This window comes from Pezoporus occidentalis, unplaced genomic scaffold, assembly GCF_034315485.1.
Source record: "Pezoporus occidentalis ecotype Australia unplaced genomic scaffold, CSIRO_AGI_Poc_V1 ctg115, whole genome shotgun sequence".
Taxonomy (NCBI): Eukaryota; Metazoa; Chordata; class Aves; order Psittaciformes; family Psittacidae; genus Pezoporus; species Pezoporus occidentalis.
In genome coordinates this window covers 1,171,848-1,189,962 of record NW_026912940.1, presented here as the reverse complement: position 1 = coordinate 1,189,962, position 18,115 = coordinate 1,171,848, and the positions used below count along the sequence as shown (strand labels likewise).

The 18,115-nt window shown below is 38.4% G+C and overlaps 1 protein-coding gene across 2 annotated transcripts in view; it reads right to left on the bottom strand.

The window, feature by feature from the left end:
* Positions 1 to 9,928: 9,928 nt before the first annotated feature.
* The window catches only part of TRIP11 (thyroid hormone receptor interactor 11), a 39,917-nt gene continuing 31,730 nt past the window's right edge, over positions 9,929 to 18,115 (bottom strand). For both annotated transcript variants that reach the window (XM_062637770.1, XM_062637781.1), the window contains 4 exons: positions 16,903 to 17,017; positions 16,249 to 16,371; positions 14,809 to 14,956; positions 9,929 to 13,343 (listed from right to left, as the gene is read on the bottom strand). In XM_062637770.1, coding sequence (XP_062493754.1) covers positions 13,135 to 13,343; positions 14,809 to 14,956; positions 16,249 to 16,371; positions 16,903 to 17,017 — 595 coding nt within the window. In that variant the 3' untranslated portion in view covers positions 9,929 to 13,134. The remainder of the gene's footprint in view (positions 13,344 to 14,808; positions 14,957 to 16,248; positions 16,372 to 16,902; positions 17,018 to 18,115) is intronic.

Genomic DNA, 18,115 nt, shown 5'->3' with positions numbered 1-18,115 from the left:
AGCTCTACAGCAAAACACATGCTCGGAGCATCCATTTGTGTAGATGAAGAGCTTGCTGCACATACTTGTTATCTTTCACTTGCTGATCCATTGAACTTTTCTCACCATTGCATAGAAAAATCATTGTACGCATGTCAGAAACACTGGAAGAATGCAGTACCAGTTTGCTCCCAAAGAATTGCCTCAGACTAAAGATTTCTGATTCATCAGCCAACTGGCAGAGGTGTTCCAGCGCTGGAATCAGGAGCTGAATCCAGACCTGACCACCTAAGGGGCTCCCTTAAGAAAGAAAACTATACAAATGTTTTGATTTTTCCTGTCTCCATCTGACAGCTGGGGTGAATAAAAAGACAGAGTACAAGAAGTGCACCAAACCACAGCTTGGGCTAGTTTACAGTGTGGTGACTGGTTTTGTTCCTAAATAAAAAGATTTGATATTATGGCTAAGTCCAATTTCTGCAGCACCTTTCTGCAACTACCATCAGCCACCAAGTAATGAGATACAGCCACACCCTTCTCACAACTCTCCTTGACAGGAAGAGTTGCATATAGGAAGAAGTCTATGGTACATAAACCCCCTTTTGTTCACCCTATATAAGCATGGATAATTCAATATATCTTTCAGCACTATGTTCTGACACCTTCACCATTTATGCTTAAAATGGTGGATAAACTTCACATCTAGAAACACTCTCGCTTCAGTGGTCTCAAATATCCCCCCCATGTTATAAAATCTATTACTTCATTTAGAAGGAACATTCACCCTTTCTGAACATTCTCAAGGACACTGTCAAACTGTGGGAGCACAGTGAAATCACACAGCTCTGTATGGCAGTAGGGGTACAAGCCCAATGTTTTTTGAGTGACAAATCTTAGGCATCTTTTACACAGCCATACAGACCTGAATTCATTAAAGGAATTTGGCAATAACTGACACTTTAAGGCCATATATATCCAAGCTTTAGATGCTTAAAACATCCATTCTGCTCCTATCAGACCTTATAGAACCAAATTTTCTACTAGCAAAACTGGTAAAGCGCTTAGAGCAAAACTGCTGGGTATTTACTGGAATGATTGCATTTTGATAGTACCTAAGCTCCATGAGAAAGTTGGCTTTTGCTTGTGGAAATTGGTATAAGTGATCCTAGAGACTGACAAATTAGCAAGCTTTTGTATTGTCACATGCTGGTATAACACAAGACACGCAGCAATTTGAAACACACGTCTCACCCTACCACCACATGAATAGCACTAAGCACATAGGAAACTTGGTCTCAAACCCTAATTCTGCCTGAAAAAGAGTAGGGCTTGTTTCTTCCACCTCCTGGGAAAGAATCTGAATTTCAAACTGTTGGTGTTTGCAGAGGATTCCCTCTCCTTTTTCAAAGGAGACTACATAACATCATTATCTGAGGCCTGCTTCAGGTACTGTCTGAATTACAAGTGCTATCTCATAACATCAACGCTATACTAACCTGTTCCAGATGGCTCAAACCAGAAGTCAAAAGCACAGTCCCACACATATTTTCCTTTCTGAGCCAGACACAACACAAGCAAGAATTAACAGGGAAAATTAACATAATACGTAATGGTAGAAACATCACTAGTGCTAACTAAAACATACTGGGAACGTAGAGTCTCTGACATGTTGTGTTGATCTGCAGCTTACGCTACTGTTCCAGGGAGGAGAAAGTGCTGTTCCTGCTGTGCTGCTGTCTCTTGGGGCTTAGTTGCCTCAACATGGTACAGTTGAGGCACACATCACCTGTGTGAGATATCCATAGAAAAAAAGGCCAGTACAGCATCCCTTCCTTACCTCCTGTATGGGGATGTCACCCAGGTGCCTGTAGCATGCATGCCTTTGAGATGACAATACTGCTGATGATATCATTGTTTCCCAAGAGCCATAAGCAAGAGCCCTTGTGATGTTGTAGCAGATGGTCTCAAGAGTTCCCTACCAGGTGAGCCACATAATTGAAAGTTTATATTTCACTTTATCCAACTCTACATCTTGCAGATGCTACTATCTTGCAGGTCTGTGCTTACTGTGGTACTGGCTCCTAACAGCATAATTTCTTTTAGAAAAAAAGTTATCAGTGGAAAGCCAGGCACTACTGGATCCATTCTGAAATGTAACGACACTAAACATGGACTAATATCACTTTATTGCTTTGAAAACGTATTAATCATCCTATTACATAAGGAATAGGAGAATCTAGAAAGGACTGAAAACCAAACAGCTTAAATTTATGCCAAATGAACTGCATCTGCTGTAAGACAAAACTGTTTCAGGTGTATTATTTGCAGAAGGATCAAGTTTGATGTTCATGATCACCTGCTTAGCTGTAGTATTTTCATGGGAAGTCTAGCAAGTCCACCTGAGGCAAAAAACAGTAATATTCTTGGAAGAATGCTTCAGTATGGTTCAGTTCTGGTTTTTTGTTTACTTGGTTTTGTTTTGTTCTGTTTTTCCCCAACAAAAGCAAGGAAAGCAAGCAAACTAAATCTTTTTGTAAGTTTTCCAGGAAAAATACAGAATCTTTCACAGCATTTTTGGTGCACGCAACAACTCCCAGCAAGACCTTTCCTATTACTATTAATTTGCATCAGTATACAACATTCTTATTGATTTTTTTGATCCTTAAATGACTGGCATTTATGCTTTTAAACCTGTTTTCCTGTAAAATGCATATGGAACACCATCCTGTACCTAAAGACAAAAGATCTTGAGAACTCATACCTTTCCCTTGGGCAGTTGTGAGCATCCAAGAACATGATGTGCCAGCCACTGTTCATACTTCTTTCTTTCCCTGTTGAACTTCCTCCTCGAGCAGAGATCTGGTAACGGCAATTCACATTCTGCCTGAAACTGGAAAGCTCCTTTAGTTTGTTTTTGTTTATTTTATAAGATTGACATGTACATAAGCTAGGCTGAAGTCTTCTCCTCTGCATTTTCTGTCAAATGATCTAGACAGTGTGGTTGAAAACAATGCTCTTTAATCTCATGACAAGATGTTTACCAGCCTCTTTCAATAATAAACATAAATCCTTTACGGCCAACTTCAGCTAATAATGAGCTTCCATAAAGAAAGACCTAAAACTCTTAGTACTTCTGGACCAAGACTAAAGTCTATTTCACCATCTGAAGAAGCCAATATTTAGTCTTCACAAGTGCTGGGATACATAAACCACTGGTCTCCAATTACGACCAGAGAGTTAGAAGTATGTGCTAAAGCCTCCCTTAGAAATACTCAAGACCAATTTATTTTATGTTTAAATGCCTCAAGAATGCAGCGCCTTTTGCAGTTTCTCAGTTCTTTACTATCTCATGCACCACTGTACCACACTGTATGCACTGGGCACATCTGGCACAACAGCATCAGGCTACATGTTACAGCAGCTTACTGGAGGCAGTAAGCTCACCCTTCCAAGTTAACACAGCAGCATTCCCAGGGCTGGGACATGTGTGTAGTAAAACATCAGCTTCACCTGTGCTTCCTCCTCTCCCAGGTACTTTATTTTCATCACATGGGATTTATGTTTTGGGTGGGTTGTTTTTTTTTTTTTGTCCCCTTCAGATTTAGTTGAGCATCCTTTCTCTTTCTTTTGTTAAATATTTCTTTTAGTCTGCTCAGGCAACTCACTTTGTTTTTACCCAGAGCACATTACCCTCCATAGCATCGAGCCCGTTCTGCATTTTCCATTAAAACACTTCAGGTTCCAAGCAAACCCAAACAAGTCTGTGGAAATGCCATCTATCAGTGGGGATGTTTGAATGTTCACAAATGTGTGCGCTATTTTTCTAGGAGCACCTGCCAGAACCCTGCTGACAAATCCAGAGCAGAAAAATATTTGATATCAGCCCTCTCCTTCCAGAGCTTCTCTCTTTCCAAGTGGTGGAAAACATTCCCATGTATCACTGGTATAGGTGCACATATAAGAAAAGACTTCAAGTTTCTTTCTCCAGTGACACAACTGGCAAAGATGCCCACATTTTTGGCTCTTTATGATTTCTAGAGTTACATGTTAGACAAATATACGAGTGACAGGTTTCTTTATGAGGAGAGTGATAATTTTGCCTGTTTTGTACTTAACTGTTTTCCTAACCTCAGAAGACATTTATAAACTTTTCTTCAATTTAAAAACTACTGCACTTAATTTACTTATTCCCATAGCAGGGATTACACTGTTTCACAATTTACCTGTTTATTTTGGCAGTTTTGTAAGTTAACCATACTGTTTGGAAATAAATTGGCTATGAAAGCAGGTGATAAAAATGGAGTGTGTTGTCTACTTGTTTTCAGACTCAGCATTCACTGCTCTGCAGCAATGAGGGCTGCTATAAGGAAGCAATTCAGAATGCTATAGGTATCCACGTCACTGAGCAGGGGATGTACTCCTGTTTGCTATTTGCTGTACACACACTGCAGTGCTCACAAAAGTTTTGCAAAAGGACACAGTTTGCAGCAGAGATGGTTTCTTTCTTTTCATTTAATCAGCTAACCTTTGCTTTGACATGCACTGGTTGTCACAGCTGAAGGAGCTGAGCAGTACCAGGGGCTCCCCCTGCAGCAGTAGCTCGACTGTTCCCAGGGCTCCAGTTCAGGTGCTGGGAGGGGAACAGAACCTTAAGCAGCCATGCAAAGACAGTGGAACTGGACCCTTCCCTCAACAGAGGTACTCGTACTGCTAACAGAGCCCATAGCTGGAGCCTGATAAAGCCATCAGTCCCCATTTTGTCCACTGTTTCAGAGCAAAATTCAAAAAGCTGAAGTTGTTCCAGGTGAAGAAAATACAAAGGAACAAAAACTCTGACAGATGAAATGTAAAAAACAGAAAAGCAGGCCAAGAAAGTTTGAGAAACAAATTGTAAGAGGCATAAAAGCTAATAATAACACCAAGAGCAGGAAAACTGCCAGTCTGCAAAGCCAACAGATGAGCAAGGTATAAAAATAGTGCTTAGAAAAGATAAAATCACAGTAGAAAGTTAAATTTCTTCTTTATCTGCATTTGCTCAAGAAACTCCAACAGGTTCTCAAAGTGGGGGGGAAAAAAATAAGTAAAAAATTAAAAAATCATACTTGAGAAGATCTGCCTCAAACTGCAGTGCCAGCAGAAGAGGCTGTAGAACAAATCAAGAAAACGAACAGCAATAATTCATCAGAACTCACTTGACATTTAGAAATTAAGTGTTGTAACTGAATTAAATGTGAAGGTATTTGACAGCTGAATTATTTATCTTAAGTGTAACCTCTCACAAAATTGCCTTTGTGCTAGAACAGAAGGTATCAAATAAGATACTGTATTTAATAGGTTTCCATATCATAAAACACAGAACAATAAATCCAGGATATGAGGCACAGCACAGGAGACAGTGTTGATCTTTCAGGTCTAGATTTTCTTGGAGACATCTTCAACTACTATGTATCTCAGGAAACTAGTTCTGACCCATGGCATATGGATTTATTTTTACATTTACTCTGTTACTCCATGCAACTGAAACCGGCTCCAGCCAACTCTAACTGGCACCTGTAAACAGCAAACATGAACGTTTCCCAGCAAAAACTCAGGAATTTGGGTAAAATAGTTGTAATTTCTTTCCAAGTCTAGGACTTAACCTTCAGGCTTTGTAGCCACCCTTGGTAGCCCAAGACAGGGACCATGGAATGGGCACTGAAACCAAGTTACATGTGGATGAGACTCCCAAGAGGTCTTGGCACTGGAACATACTGTTAGGATGTCTGCTGGGATACTGTTAGAAGACCAGGGAGAGGGGAAAAAAGGGAAGGACTCAAGAAGGTTAAGTCCATCTGCTTAATGAAGTGGAACTTCTCAGCCCATCTCCTCTCCTCTGCACTCTATTTTCGGCAGCTCTTGTTGCTGCATCAGCACCCTGGGCAACTGGGGCATTCAAGTGTCAAGCACAAAGACAACGTCACTGTGGCAGAGTACATATAAGCTTCTTCCAGTCAGTTACAAGCATAATTCAGTCTCAGTTTGGCCTCTCACTAGGGTTTTGTTTATATCTCTGGGCCCTTCAGGTTTTGATCAATTGCAATGACTTCTGATGTTTCCCTATTCCATTGTAGTTTCTAATGAAAACATTTCTTTCATGAACTAGATTTACTAACCATATTTGACCAGGGCAGTGCAGGCTTCAGACTGCCTATTAAAAGTACCAGTACAAGGAAGCTGGAACCACTTACTGACTTCAGAAGAACACCACGAGAGTGCTGAGGGGTCCCTGAATCACCAGTCCAAGTAGGCAGGTTCTGAGCAGCACACCATAGCCATCAACCTGTCAAGAGTCCAGCAAAGACAGAGGTACTATCTACAAGACCTTTGCTTGCAGATGCCTCTCTGCAGGTCCTCGATCCTGAATACTCTGCAGACAATGTGCTATTCAGTCTGGGTTTGGGTCCAGACAGATTTGGCAAACCTGGTTATGACTCACTGGTTTTCTTTAGAATCCTGTACTCCTCAAATTTTTGTAGTTTCATAATAGGCCTCCTCTAAGCTAGTTGAAAACTGTTAAACATGTGTTCCTGCTCCTATTGTCAAAAGTAAGGCAGTCTTCTGTTTGCCTTCATTATTACTGGCACCCACTACTTAGGAATACAGAGCAAAGTGCAGTCTAAATATTTTCCAATTCTAGTTCCAGAGAAAGTTTCAGTTTTGATGACTATTTTTCACTGCTCCAGTTCACCATTCAAGCCACTTCCTTTACTATATTTTTTACTCCTGGTAAAATTTAGTGTTGGATCCACAGTATAGCAGATAAACCAAAACAATATGAATGAACCAGAATCAACTCCGTGATTTGCTTGCAATTCTAAAACCACTTTTATTACAACCGAAGTATTGCCCAAGTACTTTAATACCTTATAACAATAAAGAAAACTGCTGCAGGAGACAAGTGAAACATTTGTGCATAAAGGTTAATTTTACAACCAATATTTCATCTGGTTGGCTCCCCCCATGGCTAGCTGAATGCTCAATCTTTTATTTCCCTTTCTAAATACAGTATCTCAGACACCCACACCTGAAAGTGCTCTGGATCACTCTCATGGTGACTACTTACTCTCCTGCAAAATAACGTTTGCAGTTCTCATTGTTTACATGTTCCCAATTAGGAACTAATATTTTTATTCAACTCACTTTACTTGCTCAAAACTGATACGCCTTACTGTTGCACTGTTTACATCCAGTGGCCACTTTGTTGCTTAGGCTAAATATATTTTTATTGATAATACTCTACTAATGCTCAGGAAGCACATGGATTCAGGGTACCTCCAGTTGTGTAAATGCAGTTGCCTCTGCCAAACCTAACATGGGCTTCTGCCTCTCTGGGCAGCACCAAAAGGTCAAATTCTCAAAATCTTAGCATGTCCTTAGCTGCCTACTCCCTACTTCACAAAACTTCAATTTGAAGCATTATAACTCTTGACTTCCTGTTCTCAGTGGGTTATGTTTAGCAGTGCTTCCTGTTCCAGAGAACCAGGAACTACCACCCGTCTGCCTTTACTAGGTCAAGATCAATCACCCAACTTTTTCTGCATGATAGAATAGTTTTTTGCAGAAGGCTGCCAAAAGATAAAACATACACCATTTTGAGTGCATTATGTGCTTCTTTTCCCTGACCCCTATTAATTATTCCCTCAACAAACATTAGATATTGTGGCTTTGCGACAGTGATGGCTACTACTAGTTTATTGATTTAGGGCAAAATTCCAGCAAAATAGAACACTGCTACAGAGCTTCCTGCAACTGCTATCACTGGTGACCAGAAACTGCCACTGAAAAGGCAATTATCTTGGCTGCTCTCAGTTTCTGTGGCTCAGCTCAGTTGGTGTGTGGCAGACCAGCCTTGAGGCATAGCCTTAGCTGTGAAGTTCCCCCATTTGTGTATTCAGCAAAGTTCCTCCAAGCTTGAGATGATGTTGAGTTTGACCTTTTTATAGATGTAGCAAAGCTCCAATCCCTACCAACAGACACCATATCTTTAAAATAGGAATTATTCTTTCATCTTATGAGCATAATGAATGGTTTTGAATTTGTCAGGGTAATCAATGTTAAATTTGATCATGAGGTACATGTATTAAATTTAGCAGATTTTTTCTCACTTCACCCAAAACCAAGTCTTCTGGGACCATGCTACTAGTTTTATGGTTTTCTTGACTGCTGCATTTTTCTAGTCCACCTAATAAATGACAACAGAAATATGGCAAGAGAGAGTCATCAGGCATATCCCATCCCTCTTCTTTTTTTTTTTAATTACCTTGAACTTTTCATGTGAATCTGTATCTCTTTTTTTAGCAGTTCAAGATTTCACTCTGTGTTCAGCTTTGCACTCCACAACCACATTCTTATCACTAGTTAGGGAATCTAGTAATACAGAAGCTCAGCTTCTACAGCTGCAAGAGCCATCCCAGCTGTGGAACTACAATATTTGCAGGAAGGCACTCTTAGATAGTGTACATTCAATAGTGTACATTACTGTGGTAATAGGAGTCAAACAGAATTGCAGAAGCAGACTTTAAAAAAAGTGGCATTTTCTTTCTGGGTGGAACATTCCACATAGCTGGACCTACCAGCAGCAAGGAGCTGCATCTCATTTCCTCAAAGCAGAAAATGTCTGAGTATGGTTCCCAACAAGAACAATCCAAAAAACACCCCTCCAAAACAACCCAAGGCGTAAAAGAACTTAAATCAAAATGGTTACAAATAGAGAAAATTGTGTGTTTTCAGTCCGCTTAAGAGGCCTGTGAAATGCTTTTGGTGGTACCGTAGTATTTATTGGCTGACTCATCACAGACCAAGAAAGGTCAACCTTTTCAAAGGCAGTCTGTCAGAGACTGATAGAAACTTGAGCACATGCAACACTGATTTTAAAATCTTATCTATGAGAAGCTGTTTAATGGGTATCTTAACACAAGAGCAGAGAAAGATTAATTCACTATCAGTGCTCAAGGATGATGTACAACATCTGTTAATATTTTAAAAGAAATTAGTTTTAATCAGCAATGCTGCAAGCTCAGTAAGAAGGCACAAAACATCAAATTACTTGATACAGGCACTTACTGCATGAGAAATGCCCCATTTTATGTATGAAAAAAACACAAGTTATATTCCAACCGTTATCTACAACAAAGAAAATAAGCCTTTAATCACTTGATACTTTTTTTTTTTTTTTGGCACAACATTTTGACTTTTTGCAGCATGGCTGAACTAAAATTTGGAATAAATTTGTCCAAATTAGCCTTTCAACAGATGTACCACCACCTGCAAACAGGCACATTTCTTGTACACTCCCGCTGATAATATGCTTTAAGACTATTTGCTACAAAATGCCTTTGAGATACAACAGGTGATGCTTTCAGGTACTTCTCAGCTTCTGTAAGCTTGAGATGAATACAACTGTCTAAAAGTCAGTGTTGGTACTGCTGTGAACTGCTGTGAACTGCCATGTACAAATTATTTTTTCCTTTAAACAGAATGCCAGCAGTTGTGTAGTCCTCAATTTTTTTTATTGAAGACTGGTTTCCACATTAAAGCTTTGCAGGGCTGCAAATGGATTCAGCAGCATGTAATGGTGAAACACAAGAGAACAAAAAACAGGCTGGTATTTCTTATATATTATTTTCTAAGAAACCTAATTACAAACTTTCCACCTGAAAGACACCTACTCAAGACAACAAACTATTAAATTTACTTGAAGGGGGGAAAAGAAGAGCCAAACTAAAACAAATGCATGCAATGTTTTTAATTCCTTAAGCCCTACTGCTACCACTACCAGATGTCTATTAAAACGTTGACGAAAGCATATCAACACAAACACTAGTTTGGTTTGCATGTCTAGATAAATTGAAGACCTCTCTGAAAGAATGCATGAAACTTATTTTTGTTATTTCCATGGTGTAACAACGTCTCTCCATAAATTTTAATTTTATTCTGGTAAAATCTACTCCCAGTACAACATCAAGTTTACAAGTATGTCTCATTAAACAAGTTGAGAAAGTTACTCTTGATCTTTTGGATTACATGCCAGTAATCAAAACTTGCAACAAGATGACATCAAGGATTAAAATTGTGCAGCTTTCATGATGCATGGGATAATGTTACATTCTTAAGAGGCAAGCATCTCCCATTCCGTCTCTTTCACTTTATCAATCAGTCACTGCTATATGTGTTCCAGGTAGCCTGCCTTACTGGTAACTATTTATGCAAAATGGGTCAGGAAAATGAATAAGAAGCAATGACAAAATGCAGGCTGGGAACTAATATTTGGTTTAAATTTTTTTTTTCTACACTGGTCACTATAATGTGCCAAATTATATGTCTGTAGCTAACTGGTTTAATGCAAAGAGTTTAACTTAAAACACCCCAAAAATAAAAACAACACACAGAAATTGTGCGCTCTCCTACAGTAACAACTGGAAGATTAACCAGTTACTTCCTTCTCTTTGGACAGAATGCAGGATGAGCAAAGAACAGCAAAATACAAAAGAGTGTAAAGAGGAGTACAGAAAATCCTAATCCTTATTTTTTCCCTTTATGTCAAGTTTGCAAAATGAATTCTTTACTAGAATTCTATTACCTTATCACTGAAGATAACTGACAGCTTGTTAGACCAAAACTAGGAGGACCATACTCTTTTTCCCCCTGCAAAAAGCAAGGTGAAAGAGAAAAATTAAGTCAAACGAAGAACAAAGGTTCTCAACTACTGCACCTGCTCAAATTCCAGAGAGAATTTCCCCCCATGCATACTCTATGTGAAAGACCCACACAATTAACAGGGTAGACTACATGAGTCACATACTTAGAAGTGGGAAACTGGCAAGGTAAATACATATGAAACAGTTATCAAGCACAAAGTAAACACTAAGAAAAATTAGAGGAAAAAATATATCTGCTAATCTTTCAATAAAAACAAATCTTGAAAGTTTAGAATAATCTGTGACACAGTCTAAGGACCAACAAGGCACTGAAGTTGTTCTACACTATTCAATGCAAAAGTACTGCCTAGAACACAGAGCACATTTGATTTCTAACAAAGCAACAAGACCCAGCAATTTAGTTATAACATAAGCATCCCTAGAACAGAAACCTCTTAAGCCATGGGAATTTTCCCCATAGCTCAATAGACCACCTAGGACTTAAGGAAGTAGCTTAATGAGTAACTGAAGTTCTACAATACCTTTCTTGGTTTTAGATTTCCCTCCTCATAGCTTACTAAATAAATAGAGCTGATTTACAGCAGGCAGAAAAAAAAAAAAAGGTCTACACTTCATTTACTGGCATTTCTAGAGCTTCCTGGAAGAGAAACTTGTACATATCAAATCCTCAGCAACTAAAGAAAAAATCTGCACAATAAAGATCTGCTCAGTTAGTACATTCAGAGGATAGTGAGCAACATGAGTCCATTTGTAATTCATACTGTACGTCACATAGTTCTTAAAAACTAAACATTTCTTTCTGCTTTGGCTCACCAAAAGGTGATTTTATTCTGAAGCTGTTATATATATATACATATATGTATACCTATCTTTAAACAGATATGATTACAAGACGAGAGACTGCACAAAAGCCACCAGATTTCAGTTTTCTTTGTATTTGTTACAGAAAAAAAAAAGTACCTATATCATTCCAGTTTAAATGATGAGGTACATCTGAAGTACCAAACTGGAATGTTCTCAGCCAAGGTAATTTCAAATCCACGTTACATTTATTACACAATTCAGAACTTACTTTGGTATACCATGTGCAGCTGCTATCCTTCCAGAAACTTAACTGCCAAACTGTCTATAATGAAGTAAAAACTTTCAAATAAAAATTCAATATGGTCAATCCACTTCCAACTTCATGTAGTCTTCTAGTCATACTGAAGACAAGCAACTCAAGCAGTTCTTAAGGTAAATACAGTAATTAAAAATCTCTGCTAGATTTCAAGGCAGCAAAAGAAAATCACTACTTGACCTCTACAATGCAAAGACTTTCTGCATTATTTTGGTTGATTCTGTACAAGTTTCAGTAATTGATTTTATTTAAATATAACTGTTACAACTATTTAATCCAGAATCTTAATGAAAATGAGAAGTTTGACAGTTCTAATATAGAACTTGCACAACAGTTACCTTAACACTGACTGAACAAGGAATGACATACAAAAAGATTTAGAAATTACACATTTTAAATGGAAGATGTTGTATTTCAGATTCACTTTGAAGATGACTTTTATCCTTTAGTATGCAACTTCATTCTTTACCTGCCAAACACAGTATACAAGTGATCACAGCAAAATTTACAGAATAATTGCCTTTGGTCTTGGTCTTACAAAGACCTATTCAAACATTTGAGATAAGTAAGCATCTTCTTCCCTTTAAATTCTATACATGTGTTCAAGCTTTAAGCCTATATTTGGATTTACAAAATCCCGCAAGATAAAAGTCTTTCAAATATACATCTCAGATTATTACAGTACAATGTCTTTATATATGTGAACCTATCTTTTGCTAAGTTACCCACTCTTCATCACACGGACACCTCTAGAAAATGAAGCAGTCACTTCCACAATTAACTCCTTGGTGCTGATGGGTTTGACTGCTGAAAGCAGCCATTTGTCTGGGGTGGGGAAAAGGGGAGGAGAAATGAAACAGTTGCGCAAAATGAGATTAAGATGTCTCAAATTGCCCCCAGATGTGACCAATTTTGGCTGAAGACTATTTTTTTTTAATTGTGGTCTTGAAGGCCACTGTCAGTGGAAGATCATTTTAATGGAAAAAAAAATCTCAACACCAAAGAGTTAACGCTGTCTATGCATAACTGAAAGAACTTAGAGTATAATTAAGGTTTAAATGTCCTTCTACTTGTCTTCTGACAATCTAGCAACAAGATGGATTTTTTTTTTCTCATTTTAACATTTAACCCACACCCAAAATGAACTCCTACTATAAAGAAGGCAGCTATTCATGCGACCATTAGAATTTCCAAAACACTGGTTAGTTTGTAATTAAAAGAAAAGCTAGATACAAGTATGTGACTTTTTACAGAAGGCCTCATTGTGGTAAATTATATACATCATAGTGTTCTCATTTTCCTTAAAGTGCTACTATCATCATATTGGTACAAGATTATCTACTGTTTCAGAAGGTCTTTTAGTACAGCACCAGCACTGGCATCAGGGGACACTGGCAGTGGTGTGAAAGTGGGCAGTGCATCAGAAATAGGTTTCATAAGCAGATGTCCAGAACTGCTGGCAGGTGTTATGAGAGGCACTGCTGCAGATCGAGGTGCTAAAAATGGATTTGTGTCTGGTCTCCTGCCCACTACTGAGACTGCAGAATCTGAAATACAAAAACAAAACCCACCAATGAAAACACTTTGTTAGAAAGCATTCATAACTCTACCCACTTTTACAGGATTTCTTCACAAACAAACTCTAAAATTGCCCATTACTTTTGCAACACGAAAATCCCATCTTCTTGCTATAATCACTCACAAGGACTTTAATTCTCTCTGTTCCCTCTTATCTTGGATCTCATCTGCCACTGCTTCTTTTACTGAAAAATTCCTATGTCTACACTTCAGGCCACAAGTTCAAGACTGACTGCATTTCTCTGTGGATATTCTACTGACATTTGAGTCCAGCATTTAAAAACTGCTACCATATGGTTTATTTCCGGAAACAAAAACTTAAAACACCCAGAAATTTAGCTCCTGTATAGACAAAAGGAACCAAGAATCTGGTTCTTCCAGACAAGGAAACTGGCTTTTTTCTCTTTTTTTTTCAAAGTAAAGCAAATTGTATTACTGTTGTAGTACAAGCAAAAAAGAGTAAAAAGAAAACTAAACTTAATTTAGGTTTATTAAGAAAATAAATACATACTGCTTTCAGAGATAAATTAGTATTTCACACTGAAATACTAATTCATAATTCATAAATATAATAATTCATAATATAAATATCTAATTCACATTATGAATTAAGTATTTATACTTTGTAACATACAGCTATTTTATACAAATTCAAAGTGGGTTTTTAGCTTATCTCTCTGTAGTTATACAACTTACAGGGTTTTGGGGTTGTAGGTTTTGGTTTTTTTTTAATTCACTGGTAAAAGTTTGAATCAAAACAAGCTTCTGCAAATCAGCAGGACTGCATTAAAGTCAAGTCTTAAATGTACATTAAAAAATTTTTAGTTCTTGCATTACTTAGACAAAAATGCATTCATTTCAACAAGCATAATATAGGAATAATTCTTCTTTCCCATAGGAAAAAGTCAAAGTTAACACTCATGCACAGCTTACAGAGATTTCAAATCAGGCCATATACTTAACTGATTTTATGTCCATCCTCCCTGAGGAACCAGATTCTATCTAACAGACAGGCAATACCAGGTTGCTATTACTTGCACTCTTCACTCAGTAAGATCCAAGCTGACAAACAGGGATGCCAAAAATCAGAACTGGGTTCAGTGATATACCATATGGAGTTGTCTGCACAGCATCTGTTTGGCTCTAACAGGTGCTGTTAGAGCCTCTCTATATCAAAGGGAATTTGATCCCTATGACCTTCTGTATTGAGATTTCAGGAAGCGGGGTACAGAAGCAGTGGGAAGAAGGGGTGGGGGAAGGAAAAAAAGAAATAGAAGAGAAAGTATGAAACTGCAGGCAGGGAGCTGGGGGGAAGGGAGAAATCAAATTCCTAGCTCACAAGAGGAAGCACAGAATCCCTGAAATGCCCCTGAAAATGCTACCTTTAGTTATTTATGTTCTGTGCAAGAATTCAAGTTTTCCTTCAAATGTTACCTTGCATTTGAACATTGGATGGAGTACTGATAGTTTTACCAGCTCCTGCTGCTCCTAAAAGTTTCATATCAGGAACAGACAGCTTCGGTGGAGGAAGGCTTGGGCAAGATTCTGTTTCGAGGAATTTCACAAACAATTCTGAAAAAGACTACATGAGGCTACCAGTTAGTACATTTTACTGAAGCTCTGTTGAAAAGTATGTAAGTTAAAAACACAAACATACATATACCAAGAAGGCATCAACAGCCTCCCAAAAATTTTGTGTGGGTACTTAGTACTAAGTATGTGGTACTAAGTAGTCCTTACTGATGACAATGAAATTTATTTACAAAATACGCAGGGTTTTGTGATCTCAGGAAGTAGTATTTTTGTGAAACAGATAAAATTCTAAATATAACACACATACTTCCACCATAGTTCCATTATGGATTTAAAGCATCCCATGCTGCTAATGACTGATATCATGGTGTTTATTTCCTGTGATCACGCTCAAGCAAATCACTCCTCCAGGAACATAAATTTGCAACTTTTCTCTTAAAACCCACTACTTTCTTTATTTGGCAAAAAGTCTTGAATAAAGAAACAACTAAGGCATCAGCAGCATCACAAAAAAAAGTTTTGGCTTAATAAAGCATTTATTTTCCTCTTTTACATCTGCAGTTAATCAGACCACAATTTTCTGGTGGCTTAAATGCCTATATTATTTTAGTGGTCAAAAACCAATCCCTACCCTTTTTATGATATTTTACAGGACTCAATTCTCAACATACTCTTCTAGCTCAGCAAGAAAAATACCTAAGGTTCATCCAAAAAGCCCAGTCCCTCAGTATTCTATCCCTGACTGCATTATTTACTGGCCTGCAAAACAGAAAGTTCAATAGACAAACTGCTCCCACAGATCACACTATGAGAACTGTTGCTTTACAGTGTTTGAAAGCTTAAAATATCAACTTTATAACCTGCACGTAAGAGGGACTAGCTGCAGCAGCTAAGAAAACCTTTCAAATGAAATTTCAAGCACACATGGAAACACAGTCGTCAAAATATAATGTCATGGCTGTCTATTATAGAATTCCAGACCACCACATATATTTAACCTCCAGCACTGTCAGTTTGCAAGATAAAGTACATACTGTAAGAAGTCAGTGATCTCAGGAACCAGTGGAACAGTAACTGGGTATCTGTATTAGCCCAACACTTAATATTGTACAGTTGTCATCAATGCCTATTTATTTACTTAGTGAGGAAAAAAACCCCAACAAACTACACCCCAAACCAAAAAAACCCAAACCCTTACACCAAAATCAACTGTACAAAGCAAATAATGCAAGATACAGTAGCATCAGTAACTCAATATACTGATGAACCAAAAATCAGCATTAATATGCAACTGCCCCATTTTTTCCACTCAAGCATAGAGAATACACAATTAATTCTTACACTATTAAAAATGTTCTGATGAGTTGGCCTCAAAGGTGTGCTAGGGACGCTCTTTGACCCAGCTCCTCCACCAAGCCAGCCAGTGACCCATCTTGTAACTCCTCTTTGGTCTTCAGATAATAACTAGAAAGTATTAAAAAAAAATAATTAAAAATTTGGAAACCAAAAATAAGGCAGCAGGTAAAGGAAACTGCAACACTGTGCTCATTATATTTATTCACCATGACTGTGTGGGAATCCTACAGATAAATACTTTAATTACTGTTAAAATTTTCTTCTCTGCCTCCCGAAGACTGGCAATCTAAAACCAAGGCTTTTTATTTAAAAATATAAGCCCCACATTTTTCACAATACCTAGTGTTACATACAAAACTAGCTTACTTTTCTGTTAACAGACATATTCCAGCTATTATACACAATAGCCCAAAGTTAAATCCCTTTCTTTCCGTGTTAGCATTCCTCAGCAAAATCAAATCCATTCTACTAAAATAATGTTATCAGAAGAGTCCATTAAAATCAGCGTGTCCCACATAAAACCCCCCCCACTTTCCCCACAAGATGTGCAGGCGCATTTAGTTTAGCAGCAAGTCATTCTATTTTCAGATAAAGATGCTGCACATAAAAAAGGAAGTCTACTTTTCTGCAAAGCATTACCTGATCAAGTTCTTCCCTTTTTATTCCCAAGATACTGCCCATTAACCTTAGCACTTCAGGACGCTTATTTTTTGGAGTATGAAAATGTCCAACAAAGAGATTTCTCATCAGGAGCCTGCGGAACAACAGAAGCTTGTTACACAGTCTGCTCTTACATAACACTTGATACTGTCATACTGATGCATTTATTCCTCATACTCTTGCCTAACTTACAATAATCCAAATCAATCTAATACAAGGAACTAAAAGGGTAACTCACTCACTTCCCTCCCCTACAATATTTCTTATATAGTAGATGTCAATTTGGACAGTACTAGAAATACTGTATGCAAAAAGATGAAACTACATTGTACATGCACTAATCTTGATGCAAGTACTACAATCAGGGAAAGAATTTATTCTAAGATATGGATTCAGGAGACCATTTAAAAAGATACTTATGTGTATTCCCAGATGAAGATATAAATGAAGAGGGCAGGGAAACCAACTTGCCTATCCCCCATTTCAGTTCTAATTGGTAAAGAGAAGGGGAAAAAAAAATTACTAAAGAAGAGAGATTTACACAACATCCAGGTATTGCTAGCTACATGAAAGGGCTGGCTGTTCACACCTTAAACATTATAACAGATGTTTATCAAGAACTTTAATCTCCATTTGCAGAGCTCATGCTATTGAAGAGCACTTTGACTTAAGGAGCACCTCAGTAATCAAAATTTACACTGCTATTTTACTAATCAAAATTACTATTTACAACCACCAAGCAATTTGCAGTAAGATGACTGCAGCAACTCAGACAGAGACCCCGTCCCAAACCGTGGCTGTTCAGGTCTCTGGAGGCAGGGAGTGCCAGAGCTTGCTGCTGCCGGGGGAGGGAGGACAGCATTCCACCTGCACGAGGTGTGAGCAGGTAGAAGATCTGCTTAGCCTGGTGGCAAACCTTGAGGAGGTTGAGATGCTGAGGACCATCAGGGAGTGTGAAAGGGAGATTGACTGGTGGAGTAACTCCCTGGCGTGCCAGTCGGAACGGTTCCAGGGAGATACCCCCCAAAAGGGGAAGTACCCCTTGCCTTCTCACACAGAGGGGGATGGCCTGAGACACCCGCTGCCCTGTAGCTGTTGTGCAGAGGTAGGGGACCAAAAAAGACGATGAGGGCTGGAAGCAAGTTCCAGTTCGGCGTCGTGGGCAACCCTCCCCCCTTCCTGCCCTGCTTCC